At 53.8% G+C, this 24,189-nt stretch overlaps 2 protein-coding genes across 11 annotated transcripts in view; one reads left to right on the forward strand and one right to left on the reverse strand.

The window, feature by feature from the left end:
- The window catches only part of PIK3CD (phosphatidylinositol-4,5-bisphosphate 3-kinase catalytic subunit delta), a 77,882-nt gene extending 62,549 nt beyond the window's left edge, over positions 1–15,333 (forward strand). For 5 of the 7 annotated variants that reach the window (XM_049877855.1, XM_049877852.1, XM_049877853.1 and 2 more), the window contains 22 exons: positions 83–252; positions 2,770–2,998; positions 3,079–3,308; positions 3,723–3,902; positions 4,214–4,363; positions 4,828–4,917; positions 6,293–6,514; positions 7,229–7,325; positions 7,422–7,552; positions 8,623–8,673; positions 8,746–8,913; positions 9,045–9,166; positions 9,370–9,513; positions 9,680–9,779; positions 9,900–10,078; positions 10,164–10,276; positions 10,474–10,552; positions 11,074–11,241; positions 11,874–11,997; positions 12,177–12,322; positions 12,723–12,855; positions 13,502–15,333. In XM_049877855.1, coding sequence (XP_049733812.1) covers positions 112–252; positions 2,770–2,998; positions 3,079–3,308; positions 3,723–3,902; positions 4,214–4,363; positions 4,828–4,917; positions 6,293–6,514; positions 7,229–7,325; positions 7,422–7,552; positions 8,623–8,673; positions 8,746–8,913; positions 9,045–9,166; positions 9,370–9,513; positions 9,680–9,779; positions 9,900–10,078; positions 10,164–10,276; positions 10,474–10,552; positions 11,074–11,241; positions 11,874–11,997; positions 12,177–12,322; positions 12,723–12,855; positions 13,502–13,639 — 3,135 coding nt within the window. In that variant the 5' untranslated portion in view covers positions 83–111 and the 3' untranslated portion in view covers positions 13,640–15,333. Of the gene's footprint in view, positions 1–82; positions 253–2,769; positions 2,999–3,078; positions 3,309–3,722; positions 3,903–4,213; positions 4,364–4,827; positions 4,918–4,976; positions 5,267–6,292; positions 6,515–7,228; positions 7,326–7,421; positions 7,553–8,622; positions 8,674–8,745; positions 8,914–9,044; positions 9,167–9,369; positions 9,514–9,679; positions 9,780–9,899; positions 10,079–10,163; positions 10,277–10,473; positions 10,553–11,073; positions 11,242–11,873; positions 11,998–12,176; positions 12,323–12,722; positions 12,856–13,501 lie in introns of those variants that run through there. The other 2 variants (XM_049877857.1, XM_049877858.1) reach the window with 2 other exon arrangements.
- A 51-nt stretch (positions 15,334–15,384) lies between these two features.
- CLSTN1 (calsyntenin 1) overlaps positions 15,385–24,189 on the reverse strand; it is a 90,882-nt gene continuing 82,077 nt past the window's right edge. For all 4 annotated transcript variants that reach the window (XM_049877859.1, XM_049877860.1, XM_049877863.1 and 1 more), the window contains 7 exons: positions 23,560–23,708; positions 23,101–23,327; positions 22,325–22,495; positions 21,658–21,803; positions 18,523–18,658; positions 17,927–18,111; positions 15,385–17,178 (listed from right to left, as the gene is read on the reverse strand). In XM_049877859.1, the coding sequence (XP_049733816.1) occupies positions 16,978–17,178; positions 17,927–18,111; positions 18,523–18,658; positions 21,658–21,803; positions 22,325–22,495; positions 23,101–23,327; positions 23,560–23,708 (1,215 nt within the window). In that variant the 3' untranslated portion in view covers positions 15,385–16,977. The remainder of the gene's footprint in view (positions 17,179–17,926; positions 18,112–18,522; positions 18,659–21,657; positions 21,804–22,324; positions 22,496–23,100; positions 23,328–23,559; positions 23,709–24,189) is intronic.

Below are 24,189 nucleotides of genomic sequence, written 5' to 3' on the forward strand. Positions count from 1 at the left end.
AGCCCTGAGCCTCCAGCTGTCATGGATTTCTGACTTGCCCAGATCACCTGGGTCACTTACTCTGTCTTTGCTTCCTCTTCAGGGCAACTGGCGCCTGAGAGGTAGAACAGGATGCCCCCCGGGGTTGACTGCCCTATGGAATTCTGGACCAAGGAGGAGAACCAGAGCGTGGCGGTTGACTTCTTGCTGCCCACGGGTGTCTATTTGAACTTCCCTGTGTCCCGCAATGCCAACCTCAGTACCATCAAGCAGGTATGACCTCGACCTTAAGCCACGTCCTCAGAATTTAGCATTCAGAGAGACAGACAGACTCTCCCACTCACATGCATAGTTTATCAGATTTGGGAGCCTCAGATAAGAATTTTAAAAGATACAATTAATACCCGAGAATTGTTTAAAAACTTGCAGTTACATTCTATATATCATTCCAAATTCCGCTTCCCCACTTTAACAGTGTGTTTATCCTAGCTAGGTCACAGCAGAAGTTTCAAGGTGCTGGTTTCAGTGGCGACTTGCATCCCATTGTGCCATTGTTGGGACCACACTCCATCCATGACCGCTTAAGAATTTTATTAATCTTTGTCTTCAGCACTGACCCCTTAGTAAATATCTTCGGAAGCAGTTTTTGTTGAATAATTTTCAGGGTGAATTACTGAGTAAAGGATGAAACATCTGGATGTATTTGGTAGATATTAGCACAGTACTGGAAACCCTGGTGGTGTAGTGGTTAAGTGCTATAGCTGCTAACCAAAAGGTCGGCAGTTCAAATCCACCAGCCGCTCCTTGGAAACTCTATGGGGCAGTTCTGCTCAGTCCTATGAGTTGGAATCAACTGGACAGCAACAGGCTGTTTTTTTTTTTCCCCCACTTTGGTCATGTTACATTCAAAGGGCTTATCCTGTCTACAAAGTATGGAGTTTCATGGTTCTTGCCTTGGGCTGCCAAAGGGTGAAACCATCTCTCAGAATTTTAAAAGTGATAATTGGGAACAAGAAAGAAAAAGGAGAGGCCATGGACATCCTTGAGTTTTATCTTCCCTTCGGAGGATTTCTTTGAAAATTAAGTCTACGTTTTTCTGTTATGAAAGTAATATGGACATGGTAATGGTTGAACAACGTGATAAACGTAATTAATGTCGCTGACTTGTATATGTGAAGAATGTTGAAACGGCAAATATTTTGTTACATTATATTTACCACCTCCCCCCCCCCCCAAAAAAAAGCAATATAGACCCATTAAAATTTAGGAAAAGTAGAAGAAAAAAATTACCTGAAATCCAGCCATATGAGAAAACCACAGTTAACACTTTGGCTATTTCCTGTTTTCTATATAGAATGTGTTGTTTTTTTCCTGCATAACAGTGATCGTTCTGATTATTATGAACTTTTATTTCCTTTTTTTTTTTCTGAGTTAACATTATAACATCTTTCTTCATTGTTATTTTATATAAATATCATTTTAAAGTTAATCTTATTTTTTTGCTTATAGAAGCTATGCATGCTTGTTATTCAGGTTCAAACACTACGAAAATATAAAACATAGATGTCAGCCCCTACAGCCTCACCCCACAGAAGGCGTGAACCAATTAGCTTTAATTTCTTTATATGTTTATCTATACTACAAGTCAGCAAACTTTTTTCTGTAAAAGGTCAGAGAGTAAATATTTGAAACTTTGCTAGCCATAGAGTATCTGTTGAAACTCCTCAGCTCTGCTGTTGTAGCACAGGAGCGGCCGTCAACAATATGTAACAAATGGGTGTGGCTGTGTTCCAATAAAACGTTCTTTACAAAAACAGCTGGTGAGCCAGATTTGGCCCACACAATGTAGTTCGCTGAACTCTGGTCTATGTTAATAAATATGTTTATTGTTGTTTTTTATGAAAGTGGGTTTGAATTATATCTGCTGTTCTACAACTGGGGATTTTTTTCAGTTTAGCGATGTACCTTGGACCCCTCCATGCCCATATGTATAGGAATCCCAGATTCTGGCCCGTAGTGTTGATGGGCGATGGCTGTTTCCTCCTCTGTGCTGAACATCTTTGTACTAAAGCTTGACTCTTGGGCTGCTTCTCCTTGGAGAGTTCCTAGGGAGACCTCACTTTGGGGGGACACTGTGGAGCTGAACACACTCTATAGATGTGTTTTATTTGGCCCATTCAGTGTGTTAAACTTTTCTGACTTAAAAGAAAAACCATTGCCACCGAGTCAAATCCAACTCATAACGACTTCATGTGTGTCACAGTAGAACCGTGCTCCACAGGGTTTTCAATGACTGATTTTTGGAAGTAGATCACCTTTCTTCCAAGGCCTCTCTGGGTGGGTGGGCTTGAACCGTCAACCTTTTGGTTAGCAGCTGAGTGCATTAACCCTTTGTACTACGTAGGGACTCCCTTTCTGATTTAGTTGCCAACATTTAGAACTCAGGTGAGTTTGTCTAATGGCCAAGGGAACGAACCCCAGAATGATTAGCTGGGGGGGTGTCTAAAGGCCATGTTCTAGCTGCTGTCTCCCAGGGTGACTTCAGGGCGACCTTGGGACATAGCACTCAGCCCCAGACCCCAGCGTGTACCCTGTATATTCTGAGAAGAGCAGTAACAGAGAATCCTGGGCACCATGTAGTCAGTGCTCAAGGGCTCTGGAGAGGGCGCCAGTCTTGGAGTCTTGCCTTTGCCCTCTTGTTGGGCCATGAGGAGTGGGAGCCCGAGTCTCGCTCCTCCCAGCTCTCTGTGGTCTTGGCTGGAGGAGCTGACTGGTGCCTGTCCCTCCCAGGTGTTGTGGCACCGTGCCCAGTATGAGCCCTTCTTCCACATGCTCAGCGATCCCGAGGCCTATGTGTTTACCTGCGTCAACCAGACGGCAGAACAGCAGGAGCTGGAGGATGAGCAGCGTCGACTCTGCGACATCCAGCCCTTCCTGCCGGTCCTGCGCCTGGTGGCCCGCGAGGGCGACCGTGTGAAGAAGCTCATCAACTCACAGATCAGCCTCGTCATTGGCAAAGGTGCCCCTGTGGGTGGATCCCATCGACCGGAGTGGGCCTTCCAGGCATCCCATGCTGAACAGCCCTTTCCCACCTCTCAGGCCTCCATGAGTTCGACTCCTTGCGAGACCCGGAGGTGAATGACTTTCGCACCAAGATGCGCCAGTTCTGCGAGGAGGCGGCTGCGCACCGGCAGCAGCTGGGCTGGGAGGCCTGGCTGCAGTACAGCTTTCCCCTGCAGCTGGAGCCCGTAGCTCGGGGCTGGGGTGCTGGCACCCTGCGCGTCCCCAACCGGGTCCTCCTGGTCAATGTCAAGTTTGAGGGCAGTGAGGTGAGCCTCGCCCCCCATCCCAGCCTAGACGTTGCTGTGGCTTCTGCTGGGGGTGCTTCCCCATGATCCCCCAAGTTCACTTCCCTCCAGTAGTACCAGATGGTATTTACAAGGCGTCTGTGCGCGTGAAGGCTCAGCCAGACATCCACCAGGCGAGTTGGATCAGTCCCACTGGTGGTCTCAGTATAACAGAATGCAGTATAACAGTGGCATTAGGTTATTGATCTGTTCATTCATTCAATCAATACTTCCTGAGCGTCAGCCAAATGCCCTTGGCAGTGGACACCTGAGACCCTCATGGAGCTCACCTTCCGGGGTGGGGGGTTCCTGCTTTAGACAACTAAGGCCCTCTGTGCCCCAGAATGCCATGGGACCTCCGCAGGGCAGAGGGCTGACCCACTGTCCTCCTCCCAGGAGAGCTTCACCTTCCAGGTGTCCACCAAGGACATGCCCCTGGCACTGATGGCCTGTGCCCTCCGGAAGAAGGCCACTGTGTTCCGGCAGCAGCTGATGGAGCGGCCGGAGGACTATGCACTGCAGGTGAACGGGAAGTACGAGTACCTCTACGGCAGCTACCCCCTCTGCCAGTTCCAGGTGAGGCCTGGGGGGCCCCGTATCTGTGCTCCCTATAGCCCTGGGCTAGGCCTTAGAGTGAGGAGAGCTGGTCCTCGGGCCCCCTTCAGCCTCCTGAGCCAGACCTTTGGGGGTCTCGGCTAAAGCATTCCCTGCTGGGTTGGACCTCTCTGTGAGCACAAGGAGATACTCCATCCTGAGGAGGTGGTTGGGGACCCCAAGAGGCCTGGGTTTGGTGGTGGTCTACAGAGGGGGGGCGGTGTTCCCAGGGAGCCTGTTGTCCAACGAGTGGTTAGGAGGTGCCCATCATCAGCTCGTACTGCCCCCCTCAGTACATCTGCAGCTGCCTGCACAGTGGGCTGACCCCTCACCTGACCATGGTGCACTCCTCCTCCATCCTGGCCATGCGGGACGAGCAGAGCAACCCCGCTGCCCAGGTCCAGAAGCTGCGCACCAAGCCACCCCCCATTCCTGTGAAGAAGGTGAGCCAGCGCCCTCCACAACTCTCCCCTCTATCCCTCTTCCTGCCTGTTGGCCAAGCCTAGAGCCTGTTGGGCAGCGCCCCGGGGTAGCTGTCGGTCCAGGGCCCCCAGCCTCATGGCTGGTCAGTGTGGAGAGTTGGGGTTTGACCCTGGGAGGCTCACAGACTAATGTCCTTGGGGGCACAGGCTGGCTGCCCTGTTGCCCTGCCCCATGGCCAGCAGCTCCCCACACTCTCGGCAGAACTCGATGGCCTGTAGATCTCAGGCAGGGTGGGCCCCTGGGTCATCTGCCCGGCAGCTTTTCTGGTAAAGGATGGTGTTGTGGGCCCCTGTTTGAGCTTTGCCACAAACCTGCAACACTCTCGCCCCACTCCAAGTGGCGGCCAGGGGAGTGAGCCCAATGACAGCATTCTGGATTCTTCCACTGCCTGGGCCGTCACCAGCCCTACTTCTCTCCTCCCCAGCCCTCCTCTGCGTCCCTGTGGTCTCTGGAGCAGCCATTTTGCATCGAGCTGATCCAGGGCAGCAAAGTGAATGCCGACGAGCGCATGAAGGTAGGGGCTCTGGGGGCAGGTGGGGAGCCAGGGGCGTTTGCACAAACAGGCGGCTGTGGCTGGAGGGGTGGCAGAGGAAGAAGGGGGATCACACGAAAGCCACCTGACCACATTACCCAGCATCCCTGCCCGGGGTGGTTTGTGAGCTGCTTCAAAACAGGAAGCCGGGTTGGGGGCAGGCTGGCTGGCCTGAGAGACCAATTCACAGAAACTTGGGGCGAGTTCTGGGTATTCAGCTTGGTGGAGGTGGCGGGGACCAGGCCCAACTCCAAGATGCAGGAACCGCAGAGTCTGGCTGGGGGTGGGTGCCAGAAGGCATGGAAGGAGCTGGTGAAGGCGGGGCTTGCAGGTATGTGTGGCTATCACTGTCTCACCCCGGGGAGCCAGAGATCAGGCCAGGGTCCACCTCTGCTGCAAGGACAGTATGGGGACTGGAGCTGTGCTGTTTTCTCTTCCAAATATGTGACACTCCTGACCCAGTCTGTCCTCAGAACAGCCCTGTGAGGTGCAGGGCTTATTGTCCCACTTGTGAGTCCAGAGGGATTGAGTGTCATACCCATGAGCATTTTTTGATGGAGGACTTTTATAAGCAGGCAGGTCTGGGCTCCCCCAGTAGAATCACGGTGGATTGGATCAGATGGGCTGGCAGGCAACAGACTTTGGCATGGGGCAGTGGGAGTGGGGGAGGCAGGGTGGGGACTTCCCAGCTCATGGGGACTCATAAAAAATCCCAAGAAATGAAGGGGGCCCTGGGACGTTGGAGCTAGAAGGACTCTTGGAGCTCCCACGCACATGTGGGGAAACTGAAGCCCAGAGCAGGGGAAGAGACATGTCCTGGGGTCCCACAGAGCCAGTGGGGGAGCTGAGACCAGGTGCTTCCCCCACCCATGGCCACTGGGCCTTGTCCCATGCAGGCAGCCTGGCCCTCCCTCTGCCATACCACCTTGTTCCACATGGCAGTGGGACTCATCCCCACTTAAATGAGGGCATTTAAGGAGAAGAAAAGGAACCCTGGTGGCATAATGGTTTAAGCACTCTGCTGCTAACCTAAAGATTGGCAATTTGGATCCACCCAGCAGTGCCACAGAAGATAGACCTGGCAATCTGCTTCTGAACAGTCACAGCCATTGAAAACCCTATGGAGCACGGTTCTACTCTACACATATGGGGTTGCCATGAGTCAGAATTGATTCAATGGCAACTAACAACAAGGAGGAGGAGATTCGAGCTGTTAAATGGGGTGGGGAGGCCTGGGAGGGAGAGGGGCTGGGCCTCTGCCCCGGGCCTCCATCTGGTTGGATCTGGGCTGCCCGCTCACCCGTGATGCCCTCTCACCCGTGCTGTCGGCTCACCCATGCCCTGGCGCCTCCCACAGCTGGTGGTGCAGGCCGGGCTTTTCCATGGCAACGAGATGCTGTGCAAGATGGTGTCCAGCTCAGAGGTGAGCGTGTGCTCGGGGCCCGTGTGGAACCAGCGGCTGGAGTTCGACATCAGCATCTGTGACCTGCCCCGCATGGCCCGGCTCTGCCTTGCACTTTATGCAGTGATCGAGAAGGCCAAGAAGGCTCGCTCCACCAAGAAGAAGTCCAAGAAGGCGGTGGGTCAGACTGGGGTCCATACCCCCGAGGGCCAGTGTACCTCCTGCTGGGCCCAGTCTTGCCCCTGAGCTGGGCTTCTCTCCATTCTCCCAGTCTGGATGGGGGCTCTGGGGCAGACCTGCAGACCCCAGCCTCCCAGCCTCACCCCTCCCTGTCTAGCCTCCACCCCTCCCTTGCAAAGGCTCTGCTGGCTGGGCTGTGAGCAGGCTACTTGGACTATCTGGGCCTTTGGTCCTGTGGGAGTCTGGAGGCAGCTTCTTGAGGTGGGAGGGACAAAGCTGCTGTCCTCTTGGGGAGCAGAAGGCCTAAGTCACACCATCAGGAGCAGGTGGTGGTGGGATCCTGAGTCCCACCAGTCCTGCTGACTCACGGAGAGCTGAGTAGGGCCAGCTCTCTGGGAGCTGATGTGGTTGGTTTGGGGGTTTCTCAAGAAGCCAAGGGGGGAGGTGCCACTGGGAGCAGAGGGCGCAGTAAGGCAGCTGGCCTTTCTCACTGAGATTCTGATAGGGAGGAGAAAACACTGGGTTCCCCCTATCTAAGCAGGGCCTCCTCCGAGGTCTGGTTGGGAGACTTCAGCTGGGGTCTGAGTCTTCTCGCACATCACCTTGGGATGTCTGGGTGAGGACAGGGGAAGCTTGGCCTGGAGGCTGGTCCCATTTTGCAGATGAGCAAATTGAGTCCCTTCTGACCCTGACCTGCTTTGTCCTCCCCAGGACTGCCCCATCGCCTGGGCCAACCTCATGCTGTTTGATTATAAAGACCAGCTCAAGACCGGGGAGCACTGCCTCTTCATGTGGCCCTTTGTACCAGGTCTGCGAGGCTGGGAACAGAGGCTTCAGGGGCATGGGGAGCCCCACTGGTGGTGGTGTTCCCCATGCACCTGACTCCATCTGTCTCTGTGTTCAGACGAGAAAGGGGAACTGCTAAACCCCACAGGGACTGTGCGGAGTAACCCCAACACAGAGAGTGCTGCTGCCCTGGTCATCTGCCTCCCTGAGGTGGCCCCCCATCCCGTGTACTACCCTGCCCTGGACAAGGTCAGTTTGGAGCAGGACCTCGGCTGGGTTGGACCCCCATACCAGGACCTGCCCTGCCCGGAGCCTATGGGGTCAAAGGGGAACTTTCAGGGCCCTGCCTCAGGTGCTTCCCAAAGCAAGGTCTCTGCCACCCCATGAGTTGCCCAGCGCTTGTCGGGGGGGTCAGGGGGGTCACTATGCACAGTGGGGGTGTCCCTGACTTTCTGGAATCTTCACTTGCCTTAGAGCAGAGGTTCTCAACCCGGGCAATATTGACCACCCCTCCAGTGCCTGGTGGTACAATGATTAAGCACTCGACTGCTGACGGAAAGGTTGGCCATAAGAACCCACCCCTCGGCTCCTCAGGAGAAAGACCTGACAGTCTGCACCCATAAAGATTAAACAAATAACTTGTTGCCGTCGAGTCAATTCCGACTCATAGCGACCCTATAGAACAGAGTAGAACTGCCCCATAGGGTTTCCAAGGAGCGCCTGGTGTATTTGAACTTTTGGTTAGCAGCTGAGCCCTTAAACCACTGCACCACCAGGACGCCCTGTAAAGATTACAGTCAAGAAAACTCTATGGGGCAGTTCTACTCTGTCACACGAGGTCGCTATGAGTCGAAATTGACTGGACAGCACCTAACAATGATGGGATATTGGGCAATGTCTGGAGACCTTTTTTGTTGTTAACTACTGTGGAAGGGGAAACCCTGGTGGCATAGTGGTTAAGAGCTACAACTGCTAACCAAAAGGTCGGCAGTTCGAATCCACCTGGTGTTCCTTGGAAACTCTATGGGGCAGTTGTACTCTATCCTGTAAGGTCGCTATGAGTCGAAATTGACACAACGGGTTTGGTTTTTGGTTTAGTGTGGAAAGTGGTGCTACTGGCATCTAGTGGGTGGAGAGCGGGATGGTGCTAAACTTCCTACAAGGCACAGGAAACCCCGCGATAGAATCATCTGGCCTGAAACGTCAGCAGTGCTGAACTTGGAAACTGTGCCCCAGAATCTGAAAGCCCTGCTCGGGGCTGGCCCAGGGGTGGCCAGTGGGGGGCATTACTGAGAGCAGGGCTGGTGGTTGTGTTGCAGATCCTGGAGCTGGGGCGGCATGTGGAGCACGGGCGCTTCACAGAGGAGGAGGTGAGCTGGGTGTGAGGTGCGGGGCAGGGAGAAGAGTGGGTGGGGGCGGCCCTCACCCCCTGCGCCCCTCAGCAGCTGCAGCTGCGGGAAATCCTGGAGCGGCGCGGCTCGGGGGAGCTGTACGAGCATGAGAAGGACCTGGTGTGGAAGATGCGCCATGAGGTCCAGGAGCGCTTCCCCGAGGCGCTGGCCCGGCTGCTGCTGGTCACCAAGTGGAACAAGCATGAGGATGTGGCCCAGGTGGGCAGGGGGTGGGGGCGGGCAGAGCCTAGTCAGCCTGGTGGCCCCCTCCCCTGGTAGCCTCCTCCCCATGGCCTCCACCCCTGACAGCCCCCCTACTCCATCACCCTGAGCCCCTCCCCCTCCCCCAGATGCTCTACCTGCTGTGCTCGTGGCCCGAGCTGCCTGTCCTGAGTGCCCTGGAGCTGCTGGACTTCAGCTTCCCAGACCGCCACGTGGGCTCCTTCGCCATCAAGTCCCTGCGCAAACTCACGTGAGTTCTGCAGGCTGCTGGGGACTGCTGGGCATTGGAGCTGGAAGGAGGCTTTGCCCCAGCTGCCCACAAGAGGCCACTGCTAGGGGCCACTGAGCCTCTTGGGACCTGCTGAAGTGAAGGCTGCCTCTTGCTCCTGCCTTGCCTCCGCCCACTGTGGGCCCTCTATCTGCAGTGGCCCCAGTAGCCTCCCTTCTTCGCAGGGACGATGAGCTTTTCCAGTACCTGCTGCAGCTGGTGCAGGTACTCAAGTATGAGTCCTACCTCGACTGTGAGCTGACCAAGTTCCTGCTGGACCGGGCACTGGCCAACCGCAAGATTGGTCACTTCCTCTTCTGGCATCTCCGGTAGCCCAACTCCCCCCAGCCTCTGTGTCCCCCAGGGCGGGAAGGCCATGGCGGGAGAGGGGCCTCTGGTCCTCTGACCCCGAGTTTCTGCAGGCCTGGGTGTCCTGACCACCTGGGTCCCAGGGGCTGGCCCTGCCAGGGACTCAAGCCTCTCCTCTCCCTTCAGCTCTGAGATGCACGTTCCAGCGGTGGCCCTGCGCTTCGGCCTCATCATGGAGGCCTATTGCAGGGGCAGCACCCACCACATGAAGGTGCTAATGAAGCAGGTGAGGCTCCAACCTCTGCACCCCTCCCTAAGCTGGGCCCCTTTGAATCACTCAGGCTAGCGAGGCCCAGAGCTCAAACCCTCCCAGCCTGTTCCTCCCAACCTCCCGTTCTCTGGCCAGGGGGAAGCACTGAGCAAACTGAAGGCCCTGAACGACTTTGTCCAGCTGAGCTCCCAGAAGACCACCAAGCCCCAAGCCAAGGAGATGATGCACATGTGCATGCGTCAGGAGACCTACCTGGAGGCTCTCTCCCACCTGCAGTCCCCGCTCGACCCTAGCACCCTGCTGGCTGATGTCTGGTAAGCCTGCCCATGCCCCACCAGGGCCTCTGCCTGACTGCCCTTGGCCCCTCGGCTGCCCACTGACCGATCTCTGGCCCAGCAGCGTGGAGCAGTGCACCTTCATGGACTCCAAGATGAAGCCCTTATGGATCATGTACAGCAATGAGGAGGCTGGCAGTGAGGGCAGCGTGGGCATCATCTTCAAGAACGGGGATGGTGAGCGGGCAGGGCCTGGGAGGGACCCCGCTGAGGCCTTCCCCCCTCCATGCCTGTACTGACCTGGGGGATGCCTGTGAGTAACTCCTACGGGGAGAGCTGAGAAGACAGACCCGGGACTTCAGGGCCTGGACGTGGCTTGGAGTGCAGAGCCCTCCAGAAATTTGTGTTTTTCCTTCCTGTGGCTGGCTGGACAGACCTCCGCCAGGACATGCTGACTCTGCAGATGATCCAGCTCATGGATGTTCTGTGGAAGCAGGAGGGGCTGGACCTGAGGTGAGGGCCCCTTGTCATCCATTTGTCTCTGCACAAGGCCTAGGGCCCTGTGCCCTCTGAGGGGCTGCCTGTCAAAACAGCTGTTACTCTCCCTGCTGAGAAAGGGCTGTTGTAAGAAGAGCTGGGGCCATTTCCATGTCCAGGGAAGGGGGCGATGGTGGCAGTAGGACGTGTGGAGAAGGCTGTTCCAGGCTTGGCGTCTCCTCACTCGCCATTGTTTTCTTCACCCCAAGTGTCCCTGGCTTCCTGCCTCATCTTTGGAAGTAGTGATGTCTTCTTCCAACCACCATGGTTTTTTCTTCTGAGCCAGCATGAGCTCAGCCAAGGTGCTGAGCTCTCCCCTTGGGGTCTTAGGTGCCAGGGCTGACTCTCCAAGGGGACTTGGAGTTGTGGGCTCCTTCCCAGCTCCTTGAACAGCACCTCCTGTGGTGGTTTTGGGTACCTCGAGGTCTGTGGGGCCAAGCAGCGCCAGGGACAGGCCTTGACCATGGCCTTTGCCTCCCCTCTCTGCACTGGCACAGGATGACCCCTTATGGCTGCCTCTCCACTGGGGACCGCACAGGCCTCATCGAAGTAGTGCTCCACTCAGACACCATCGCCAACATCCAGCTAAACAAGAGCAACATGGCAGCCACAGCTGCCTTCAACAAGGATGCCCTGCTCAACTGGCTCAAGTCCAAGAACCCGGGGTTGGTTTAGGGCCCTGGGGACAGATGCTCTATCCTTCCCAAGAGGGGTGGCTTGGGAGGGACTGGCCCCTTACTGTCAAAGGTGAGAGGAAGGGGCTGTGACATTCAGGCTGAGAGGCAGCCCATGTCTGTGTTGGGATAGGGGGTCTCTGTTCCTCCACATATCACTTATTTATTGCTGTGTGGCAATCATTCAAAAGTTAGGGACTTAACCATTTATTGCTCATCAATCTGCAGTTTGGGCTGGGCTTAGCTGGGTGATTCTTCTGCTGGTCTTGCTTGGGGTCACCTCATGCGACTACTGCCATCTGGTGGCATGATGGGGCCTGGAGGATCTACAATGCCCCCACTCTTATGTCCGGTAGCTAGTGCTGGCTGTCAGCTCTGTCCCTCTCCATGTAGCCTGTCCTCATTTGGTATACCAGCCTGGGGTTCATTTATGAGCAGGTGTGTCCAAGAACTGCAAGGTATCTTAAGCCCTAGGCTCTGTAATGCTCCCAACATCACTTCCTCCACATTTGTGGCCAAAGCAGGTCACAAGGCCAGCCAGATTCAAGGGGAGAGGAATAGCCCACAATTCTTGGTAGGAGCTACAAAGCGTTGTAGCCATGATTTCAATCTTCCCTGCCCAGGGAGGCCCTGGACCGAGCCATCGAGGAGTTTACCCTCTCCTGTGCTGGCTACTGTGTGGCCACCTATGTGCTGGGCATCGGCGATCGGCACAGTGACAACATCATGATCCGTGAAAGCGGGCAGGTAGGTGGTGTGGGCGGCTGCCACATGGGCAGCCTGTGGCCCCTGGCCATTCTGCCCTGCACACAATTCCTGGGCAGAGTCCCCTGTTAGCCTGAGCCCCACCATGCCCCCTGGATACTCCACACCTGGCGGCTCGCCTTCTTGACGCCACCTCAGCCTTTGCTCTTCCTTCCCCTTAGCTATTCCACATTGATTTTGGCCACTTTCTGGGGAATTTCAAGACTAAGTTTGGAATCAACCGTGAACGCGTCCCGTTTATCCTCACCTATGACTTTGTCCATGTGATTCAGCAGGGGAAGACAAACAACAGTGAGAAGTTTGAAAGGTGAGGGCACCTTAGACCCACTAGGGGTCCCTCAGTCCCCAGTGTCCCAGTGAGGGAGCAGAGGTCCCCACAAGCTACAGGGATGGGGAATTGGCCCTCCCGCACTCCAGCCCCCATTCTGGGTTACTGAGGGATTTGGAACATGTTCCTGCCTTCTCAGCAAGGAGCACCCCCACCCCAGCTCTGAGTGCCCTACTGGGGCAGTGGCAGGGGGTGGCATCCATAGGTCACGTATGTGTAGTAGGCTGTGGCATGGGGGGTCAGTTAGAGGAATCGGGGGCTTTGTGTACATGGCCTGTCTTCAGAGCAAGGACAAGTGCTCTGGGGAAGTTGCCAGGCGGCCTGGGCTTGGCAGTGGCCGTGAGGACCAGAGCCACAGTCTCTGTCTCCACCTCTGCAGGTTCAGGGGCTACTGTGAGAGAGCATACACCATCCTGCGGCGCCATGGGCTGCTCTTTCTCCATCTCTTTGCCCTCATGAGAGCAGCAGGCCTGCCTGAACTCAGCTGCTCCAAAGACATCCAGTATCTCAAGGTGAATCACGACCACCACTCCAGGGGGGATGCCAGGTGTAGCCAGACTTCCCAAGGTTTCCCTGCAAGGGATGCGAGCCAGGAGAGTCCGAGTGTGGTGGACCCCATGGGCTTTCCTACCTCGTGCATTCCTTGTGCCCACCTGGTGGCCAGCGGCCAGAGCAGGACTCGTGCTGCCTGGCTTTAGTCCTTGGCCTGCTGCAGACATGTTTTTGGCCTTGGTCAACCCACTTACCCTCCTTGGACTGCGGGCTTTTCATTCATACAATGAGGGGCTGGGTTAGGTAGTTTTCTTTCCTGCATCTTTTCAGGTGAGAAGCTGGGGTGGGTAGTGAGGATGGATTCCCTCTTGGTGCTAATTCCTGCAAAACAAAACTGGCCCCCCACCCCCTTCCTCCTGGAGCTACTGTCTCCACTGGAGAAGACAAAGCTTTGTCACCCATGGGCTGGGGGGCCAAGACACCCTGGCAGTTTGCATCCTTATTCTGTAGGTGGGTCACCCTGACCTGTTTCACTTTGGGACTGGCTGTAGCCTGACTCCTTCATGCACTTCTCTTAGGAGGGAATTTAGAATATCCAGAGGGGCAGTAGGGCTGCGTTCCTGAGCCATGCACTGGGTTAATACTGCTTTGATGCTTTGGCCTCAGGACTCCCTGGCATTGGGGAAAACGGAAGAGGAAGCACTCAAGCACTTCCGGGTCAAGTTTAACGAAGCCCTGCGAGAGAGCTGGAAAACCAAAGTGAACTGGCTGGCCCACAACGTGTCCAAAGACAACAGGCAGTAGCCCTCTGGCCCCACACGCTGTGGCTCCTAGCCCTTGTGTCAGGAGCAGAGACGACCTTCATCCCAAAGGCCTGAACTGCACCTCATTGGAAAGAACCTACACAATTGCCTTTTGTTTACACTGAACGAAATACTTGCGTTTATTTATTTATGACTTGAAATGTTAAAGGGACTAAACAGCCATAAAAAGAAATGCAGCCTTTGAGCCTGGTGGAGAGGAACATGGGGCGCCCCCAGGCTGCCCCTCAGTGGAGGGTTGCAGCCCCGAGTCTTCCAGCTGGTGATCTGGGCCCAGCCCGACTTCTCTCCTCCTGGGAGCTGCCCAGCTGTGGGAGTGTCGGCTCCAGCAGTCACCTGGTGCCTACTGTCCAGAGAGGCGCCCAGTCCTCAGCCTTCCTCTCACCGCCTGTGCTGCCCAGCCCCCACTGACTGTGATTCGGGGTAGCCACCCCCCCACCCCAAGGACACCCGGTGCCCTCGAGATTCAGGGATGCCTGCTGCACTTCGCTTTTAAAGTAACTCTTGGGCCCGGGGATCCTCTCATCTCTGCTGTAAAGCCATTTTGTGTGCGGATAAGAAATACAGCCAAACTCCTTACTGAACCTCCATGGCTAGGGAAAGCTGACCCGGCTGCCACAAAGAATAATATATGTGGGTACTCCAGATGTGTTAAAAATGTTGGGGGGAAAAAAGTTGAGCTTGTTTTGGCTCGTCCTGGCTCCAAATCATGGGGAAAGCAGGTTCGAGAGTACTCTGTGCAATACCTGGGACCAGCCTTGGAGAGCGGGGTTCATTAAGGTATGGGAGCTGAGCTTTTTTTCCAGAACTGTCATTTTTGAAAACCTGCTGTGAGTCAATGGTACCAGACGCATGAGGGGTCTGGGGCCTGATGGAGTCTTTCTCTGATGGTACTTAGCTCTTAGCCTTAGGCCTCAGGGTAAGAGCCAGGCTGGGTCAGCAGTTCCCAACCATCTGGATTCAGAAGCTTCAAAAATGCAGATTCCCGGGCCTCTCCCACCTTCTGAAGTTGAGGGACTCAGGAATCTGGGTTTTTAGCAGCCCACAGGTGGTCCTGATGTGCTAGTGGCAGGCCTGGGACCAGCTAGGCTACACCACTGCCTCTCAAAAGGCCTCCTGAGGCTCAGCAGAGCCGTGGTAGCTGCCCTCTCAATAGCCCAGTGCCTGGCTTAAAAAAAGAGGCAGGTGCTAAATGTGGGTATGGTTAGAGTCAAGAGGAAGTGCCCTGCTCCAGGAGGTGGCTGGCCCCGGATGGCTCTGCCCCCCCCCACCCCATCTGTCAGTGTCACTCAGAACACCTGGCTCATCTGAACTCACCAAGTGACTACACTCTTCCAGAGTGTGTGCTGAAATTAACAGCTCCACCCCGCCTGTTGGAAATCGAAGGCTGAGTGCCCGTGTCTATGTATATTCTGTTATTTATTGAAGCGGGTCTGCGTGCTCTCCGGTGTGGGCAGCATTCCTTTGCACAGACACAGCGATTTGGGGATTGGGTGTGTAGTCTGTCTGCCTGGTGAGAAGATTTCCTATTTTTTTTTTAATCATTTACTGTTTCTGTACGGGGAAGGCGAGTTCAACAGTGCTGATGGAGGCCAAGACCAGCACTCTGTGAAACCTCGGAATGAGGTGAAAGCAGGTTAAAAAAAGAAATAAAAGCCTTGTTATGTCATGTCTCCACTCAGAAACAGCAAGGGGAACGAAGGATTAAAAAACAAGAAGCGGCTCCAAGTGGTTAGAACCAGAACTTTATTGTAGCGTATACACTTTCTGACCTAGCATGAATATACACATCTGAAGAGCGACACCCATGGTGGCTACAGACACATGAGCACAGTCCCCTCTCCACGTTAGGTTATCAGTGGTCTAGACAGCAGCTACGGTGGCGGGGTATGGAGGATGGCTACACAAGAGCACAGGATGACCGTCCGTTTTCTTGAGAAACTAGCAGTTATGATCACAGGACAGTATTCAAAATTATCTGCCCACTCCACCCCGTTTTAGAAATCTAAAATTTTACATTTAAATTAGAAAAAAAAAAAAAGTGGCCCTGTGGGTTTTAGGTCCTGACTGTTCTCTCTTCTCCCTTCTTGCCACTGGATATGGTGTGACACCTGGGGCAGGGTCATCCGGGGGAGGGTGGAGGGGCAACAACTGCCGGGGAAAATCTAGCCGGTGGCTTTTGTCTGGAGAGGCTCCTTGCAGCCCATCTGCTCCTCGGCCGTCCTGAGTCCGGCTCGCTCAGGCCTGCTGCTGTCCCCAGACCAAGTGCCCAAATGGTCCAGGCAATGGTTGTCCGTTTGTGTCATCTATACATTATGTCACCAGCAGAGAAAGATACATTAAGTATAAACAACAAGGCTGCACAAGAAGAGTTCAGATGACTGTACAAGGAGTGTGTAACAGACCGGTGATCCCAGCAACGCACTCCCACCCCCACCCCCCCCACCAAATTAGCAATAGGGAGAATCCCAAAAAAGAAGAGCTTTCTTTTGGCTATGTCCAGCCTCCACAGAAGGGCCCCCCAGCCAGTCTCCCCAGCCAAGCAGGACACGAAGCCTGGACCCCCAGCAGGCTGCCCCACCCACACTCGGAGACCTGAGGCTGGATTGTACCAAGTAGGGCATGGACCCCTGCGGGACCTGGGGACCTGGGTGGGGGGACAGGTTCCTCCTTGTTCTGGCGGGGTGGGTAGGCCGGTGAGAGCAGGGAGCCCATGAGGGTCTCCGCTGCACGCAGGAATCTGAATTTCACTTTAAATTCCAGTCCTTGATTACATTAGCACAACCGACACAATAGAATTCCAATTTATTTACAGAATATTAAAAAGTCAGTTAATCATCTACATATCAACCCCCATTTCGCCATTTTATACATGCACTAGTTTGGAAAAAATAAAAATTTTTTTAAAAAAAGAAAAAACAAAACTGGTTACCAGGTCGGAGTGAGCAATGTTACCCTTGGTCAGTAAGTCCGTCAGTGCGGCTCCAGGAGGCGCGCGCAGCCATGTCCGTCCTCACAGGCTAGACGGGGCCTGCGGACACCATGTGTGCGTGTCTGAGCGCAGTGGGTCACTACGCAGAACAAGACGACGGCTGAGGGCGTGGGGGTCGCTCCTCACGTAACTTGGACGAGATCCAGGCAGAGGAAGGGGTGTCTAAGTCCTATACACCAAGCGGGGTGGACGACGGGCACTGGGGAGGAACTGCAGACCTACTGGCCGAATGACTTTTTACATCGTGGATCCTTGGGACGAGTAGGGTGGGGGTGGCAAAGTCTTCAGAAGCGGAAAAGAGGGCCAAGGAGAAGCCAGGGCTGCTGCGGTCAGTAGCTGAGGGTGGAGTCGTCCCATTCCAGCTGCTGCTGCTGCCTGCTGGCACCCGCCTGGTCCCCGTGCCCCCCTTCCTCCTCCTCGCTGCTCTCTGACTCTGCGCTGGTAATGTCGTCATCCTCCTCGCCCTCCTCGCTCTCCTCCTCTTCCTCCTCTTCCTCCTCCTCCTCACTGCTGTGCTGGTCCTCATAAGTCTGACCAAGAGATGGCAGGTTAAGTCCGGCTTTTTGGCCCTCCGCCCGCACCCCAATCACCCAGTGCTGAGAAGGGGCCTGTGTAGCACCGGAAGTTGCCGTATCAGAGAGAAAAGAAAAATGAAGCTCTGATCGCCACCCCATGTGCACACGCCAGGGAGACACGTCAGCGTGGGAAGAACTGTGCCAAGGTGCGTCGGTCTCCCCACCCAAGAAATGTGTCTCATGTGGGCAGAGGCCGGCAGGTAAATGAAGAGAGAAAGAGCAGTAAGTGGAGGAGAATAGGTCTGGCATAAGCCATGCTTCGACTCGTACTACTTAGTATGGCCTCGAATAAGGCACCTCTGACCCTGAGTTAAGGAGCAATGGTGGCGCAGCGGTTAAGTGCTCAGCTGCTAACTGAAAGGTCAGTGGTTTGAACCCACCAGCTGCTCCACGGGAAAAAAGACCTGGCGATCTGCTCCCATGAAGGTTTCAGCCTACGAAACCCTTCAGGGCAGTTCCACTCTGTCCTACAGGGTCACTATGAGTTGGAATCGACTCAACAGCACACACCGATGAGCTTGAGTTTACCCACCTGAAAAATGAGGATGCCTACCTCACAGAGTCGCTGCAAAGATTGCCTGAGCTAAAGTATGTAAACACGGTGGACAGGGGAGGGGCCCAGACAATGGGTCTGTATGTGGTCAGCCTGACTCTGGTCTGACCTTGGCTGGTTTTCTGTTCCTGGCCGCCCATCCACTCCTACCTCCATAGGGTTCACGGTGATGGTCAAGGCAGAGTCATCCCAGTCCATCTCGCTCTCTTTCCCCGTATCCTGATCCCTCATGGTTCGCTGGTGAGCGGCCCGGATCCGGAACACTCCCAGGATAATCATGAAAACCAAGAAGCTGACACACACAACGATCACGACAGTCGCGGTGCTGGGGACAACTGCAGCGAGGGGAGAGATGGAGTGAGTGTTAATCACATGATCTAACTCCTCCTTGGCTACACAAGGTCAAAACGGGCTGTCAGAACGCCTGTCTGATCCCCAAAAGATGGGAAGAAACATTAGAAAATGCTCAGCCCGGGTTTCAAATCTGGGTTCTGTCACTGGCTGCTCTGTGACCTCGGAAAACTCAACGTGCCCTCTGCCAGTGCCTAATTTTTTCATGAGTGACATGGGCTGGTCATGCCTGACTCACCACTTGGGAGTGGCTTTGGGGACAGTGATGTTCTCCCAGCGGGGTCCTCCCTGCCCTTCTGCATTTGGGGGCAGGGAAGGCAGGGGAAGGAGGCCTGCACTCTGACCCGGCTCAGGTGTCAAGAGGGTGTGTCAGCAGAGATGCTCCTCCACCCTACCTGCGAAAGGATGGGGACTGGCCAGGTTGTGCCCTGACAGGTCGACGAAGGAGCGGTGCTCGGGGTGCACAAACTGCGGCTGTGCGGCCATGTGGCTAGCGTGCTCCACGGGGTTGGCTGTGTGGATCACGTTCACCTGCAGCAGAGAGAGACAGGACTACTGGCCAAGGGATAAAAATGGAATCAATACGTTGACACAGACCAGCATCACTCAGAGTGCGGACCCTGAACTAGGGCTGGTCTGCAAACTGTGCAACATCTGTGACAGCAGCAGGGCAGAAATCCAGAGTGGGCATTTGGAAACTTCTTCAACAAGCTGATGCTGCCACAGCAACCCAGGAACACACTGCTTTTCTAAGCACTCATTCTCATTGTATACAAAACCCCTCCACAGCAGATTGGGGGAAATTCAAGAAGCCCTGGCATAGACCATTGTCCCCTTTTCCCAAAAACCACAGCCATGTGGCAGACAGCACAAACCATAACCACTTATTTCCTTTCAAATCAGTCACCCTTGGGCTCAAACAAAATACTCATCAATTCTTCAGTGCTGTGAAGTTAGTCTTCTGCCATAGTTCAGGTCACTGTGGGGATGCTCTGTTGCTGGGACAACTGTGGGTAATTCCCCCAGACCAGCTGGGGATGCTTGGTTGCTGGGACAACTGTGGGTCATTCCTCCAGGCCAGCTAGGGGTGCTCTGCTGCTGGGGTAACTCTGGGTCATTCCCCCAGATCACAGAGGCCTTGAATGGCTAAGTACCTGCAATTACAGAACAAGATGAGCTGCCCTCTGGCCACTGTGGCCTGAGTCACCACGACCATCCTCAGCAGGCGTGTGCCTGCTGTTGCTGGTCCCCATGCCAGCAACCCTGCACCAGAGGTCAACTTTATTCACAACAGGGCCAGTGATCTGACACACCCACAAAGTGCTTGGTTCCCTGGGCACTCTTTTTTAATTGCGCTTTAAGTGAAAGTTCACAATTCAAGTCAGTTTCTCATACAAAAACTTACACACACATTGTTATATGACCGTAGTTGCTCCTCCTACAATGTGACAGCACACTCCTCTCCACCTTGTATTTCCCATGTCCATTTAACCAGCTCCTGTCCTACTCTGCCTTCTCATCTCACTTCCGGACAAGAACTGCCCATTTAGTCTCATGTGTCTACCTGAGCTAAGAAAGAAGCACACTCCTCACCAGTATCATTTTATGTCTTATAGTCCAGTCTAAGGACTTAACTGTGCTCAAGAGGAAGCTTTACATAGATCAAGAGGCAGTTGTTTGGACAAAACAAGGGGATATGGAATGGTTTAAAGTCAGGAAAGGTGTGCATCAGGGTTGTATCCTTTCACCATACCTATTCAATCTGTATGCTAAGCAAATAATCCAAAAAGCTAGACTATATGAAGAAGAACAGGGCATCAGGATTGGAGGAAGACTCGTTAACAACCTTGCTTGCTGAAAGTGAAGAGGACTTGAAGCACGTACTAATGAAGATCAAAGACCACAGCCTTCAGTATGGATTGCACCTCAACATAAAGAAAACAAAAATCCTCACGACTGGACCAATGAGCAACACCATGATAAATGGAGAAAAGACTAAAGTTGCCAAGGATTTCATTTTTACTTGGATCCACAATCAAAAGCTATGGAAGCAACAGTCAAGAAATCAAAAGACAAATTGCATTGGGTAAATCTGCTGCAAAGGACCTCTTTAAAGTGTTGAAAAGCAAAGGTGTCACCTTGAAGACTAAGGTGCTCCTGACCCAAGCCATGGTATTTTCAATCGCATCATATGCATGTGAAAGCTGGACAATGAATAAGGAAGACCGAAGAAGAACTGACGCCTCTGAACCGTGGTGCTGGCAAAGAATACTGAATACACCATGGACTGCCAAAAGAACCAACAAATCTGTCTTGGAAGAAGTGCAACCAGAACGCTTCTTAGAAGCAAGGATGGCAATACGGCATCTTACATACTTTGGACATGTTGTCAGGAGGGATCAGTCCCTGGAGAAGGACGTCATGCTTGGCAAAGTACAGGGTCAGTGGAAAAGAGGAAGACCCTCAACGAGGTGGACTGACACAGTGGCTACAACAATAAGCTCAAGCATAACGACTGTGAAGATGGCACAGGACCGGGCGGTGTTTCAATCTGTTGTGCATAGGGTCGCTATGAGTCGGAACCGACTAAACGGCACCTAACAACAACTAACAGTCCAGTCTAGGCTTTGTCTGAAGAATTGGCTTCGGGAATTGTTTTAGTTTTGGGCTAACAGAGAGTCTGGGGCCATGTCCTCTGGGGTCCCTCCAGTCTCAGTCAGACCATTAAGTCTGGTCTTTTTACTAGAATTTGAGTTCTGCACCCCACTTTTCTCCTGCTCCATGAGGGACTCTCTGTTGTGTTCTCTGTCAGGGCAGTCACTGGTGGTAATCGGGCACCATCTAGTTCTTCCGGTCTCAGGATAATGTGGTCTCTGGTTTACGCGGCCCTTTCTATTTCTTGGGCTCATATTTTCCTTGCATCTTTGGTGTTCTTCATTCTCCTTTGCTCCAGGTGGGTTGGGACCAATTGATGCATCTTAGATGGCTGCTTGCTAGCTTTTAAGACCCCAGATGACACTCACCAAAGTGGGATGAAGAACGTTTTCTTAGTAAACTTTGTCATGCCAATTGACCGAGATGTCCCCCAAAACCATGGTCCCCACACCTCTGTCCCTCGAAGTGTTTGGCTGTATTTAGGAAACTTCTTAGCTTTTGGTTTAGTCCAGTTGTGCTGACTTCCCCTGTACTGTGTGTTGTCCTGGGCACTCTCTTTAACACAGCACCCTCATGTCTCCTTCACGTGTGAACTCTCAAGACATAACCCTGTTGCTACCCAACTGGCACTGAACTGCCACCTGCCCTTCCCCATCTCTCTCCAAAGGCTTCCTGGGGCAGCTGAGAGGGGCGCACCAAGCAGAACCCCAGCCTACCCTGCATAACCTGTTGCCCAACCTGCAGCACCCCAAGGCTGAATGAGGAACCCGCTCCTGGGACAAGTTTAAATAGCAGGGATACTATGAAGGCTCTAAAGAGCGGTGTCTGCAAGCATTAGGGCCGAGAGCCGGATGCTCAGTCAGCCCTGCACTCACCTCCACTTTGAATTCATTGCTGATGTAGCGGCCGTTCAGCTCCGAGCAGACGAGCTTGAACTTGCGGTCAAGCAAGGACCTGGTATGCCAGTTGCGGTAGCGCAGCAGGTGCAGCGCCTCTTCGTAGCTGGCCATGGTGTCCACGCCTATGGGGGGAAGACAAGAGGCTGCCCGTGACTCCTCAGGCAGGAATGCAGGTGTGGACATGGCCATGGACAAAAGCAGGCAGAGTCAGGCACCTGGGCCAGCCGAGCCAGAGGCCACATATTTTGACTTTCCAATAACGGGCAAGAATGCAAAGTGTGCTGGGCATTTTTCCCTCTGGAAGGGGATGCACCTTGATGCACCTGAATCCCACCCTTTTGTAAGGTCATGCCCCCGACTCCCACTTCCCACTACAGAAGGACGGGTGTTGATGCCTAGCCAACACTCATCCCCTCTCCTCTGGGACACACTCAAGACTCTTAAATGGAAGGAAGTAACTGGCTGACCATTTCAGCGCTCACTTTCCTGGTCTCGCCTGCTCTGGGCCTTCAGTCCTGCAGGGCCCCCCTCACCTGTGAGCAGCGCACCCCTCACCTGTGAACAGCAGCCCTTCTCACCTGTGAGCAGAGCCCTCCTCACCTGGGAAAAGGGCCCCCCTCACCTATAAGTAGCGCTTCCTCACCTGTGAAAACCACACCCAGGTTGGATCTGCTCATCTCAATGCCCTTCTGCTGCAGGCGTGTCATGTCCACTTCCAGGCTCTCCTGCTCTTGGTTCAGTTCCTCCCCCTCCACGGTGACCTCACAGGTATCCAGGTCATGCACAATCTCCTCAGACACCAGGGACTCTTGAACTGCAAAAATGGCCAGAGACAGCAGACTATGCAGCCCAGCATGGCTGATCACACTTGACCACACAGTCCATTAAGTTTGGCTGGTCACACTGGTCACACTCAGCTGGTCAATCTGGTCACACTGCCCAGAATGGCTGGTCACAGTGACTCATCCTCAGATTCACAAAACTCTACTAAAAACTAGTGAGGGAGGTAGGGTAGAGCCACTTCTGAGAATTGGGGGGTACCTTATGTGTTTAGGAGGATGGGCCACCAGCATGGTGGGAACCTGTGCCTGATGCGGCCAGGCGAGCCCAGTGTATACACCAAGGGGCAGGAGGCATGGATGTCTCCACATCTCCCTGCAATGGTCTCACTTCCTCAGCTTTCTCAAGCTATATCTCAGATCCTGACATCCAGCCAGAAAAAGAGGAACACACCCACAATGAGCTCTAGCCCACAGGTCAGAAGTAGGCTCAAGGATAGCAGGACAAACTTAAAAGCCCCCCCCAAATCCCACTGAGAAGAGAAGCCCAGGAAGTAAGTGGCAGCAATGGGGTTTCCATTACCCAGTCTCCAGCCAAGGGGAGGGAGCGGGAGCCAGTCCCACCTGAAAGGGCTGTTACCTGTGGGGTCCTCGTCACCATCCCGTTCGGGCTCCACTTCTCTTGTGATGGTACTAATGATTCGAAGCTCAGGGAAGAGGAACACTCCCTCCGAGCTTTCAAATTCAGATGCCGCCCGAGCAAAATGGTGGACACCACTCAGGCTGATCTTGGGCTCCTCTGGCTGCAAAACCATCACGTAGCCATCCACTGGGGGGATGGAGATGCAGGGAGCCTCATTGAAACACCTGCCGACAAGAAACACAGGTAAAAGGAAACGGAAGGGTCAGGGCTTCGAAGACCACACTGGGGGAGCAAAGAGAGTGGGCATCTCAGGACACAGAACCGCGGGTCACAGGCAGCATTCAAGTCTCTCACTCAAACTTTGTGGTGATAAGGGATGGTCCACCGTTTCTTACACGCCTTCTTCTCAGGTGTCACTGTACTAAGACAGGTTTATTGTTAGAAATTTGGACATACTTGGCTGTGCTGGTGATTTTGAGTCTCCGGATTCCAGGAGTGGGGAACTGGCGTGAGTTCAGGTAGGAAATGTGCTGCATGGCCTTATCCAACTCCCCAATATCGTCTCCCTCCAAGGTCAGCATGGACTGACTGGGGTTTGCTTGGATCTGAAATCATGCCAAATGGAGAGAGGAGAGGAGTAAGGTTCCCTTTTCAGGAAGCTAATAGTTATGGCTCATAGGATTAGCTTAGGATCAATTTGAATTGGTAAAATGAAAAAGAAAAGCTAGTAAAATTCCAGTGAATGAAACCCTCTTTTATATGATGGTCATATCTAAAGTTTAGAAGAAATACAACCAGAATGCTCCTTTGAAGTAAGATGGTGAAACTTCAGCTTGCTTACTCTGGACAAGTCATCGGGAAAGACCAATTGCTAGAAAAAGACATCATGGCTGGTAAAGGGTCGGCAAAAACAAGGGAAACCCTCAATGAGATGGACTGACACAATACCCACAACAATGGACTCAAATACACCAATGATCGTGAAGATGGCACAGGACTGGGCAATGTTTCATTCTGTTATACACGGGTCGCTACGAGTTGTTGCCAACTCAACTGCAGCTAACAACAACCTCTAAAGTGCAAACC

Source organism: Elephas maximus, chromosome 3, assembly GCF_024166365.1.
Source record: "Elephas maximus indicus isolate mEleMax1 chromosome 3, mEleMax1 primary haplotype, whole genome shotgun sequence".
In the NCBI taxonomy this organism is placed as follows: Eukaryota; Metazoa; Chordata; class Mammalia; order Proboscidea; family Elephantidae; genus Elephas; species Elephas maximus.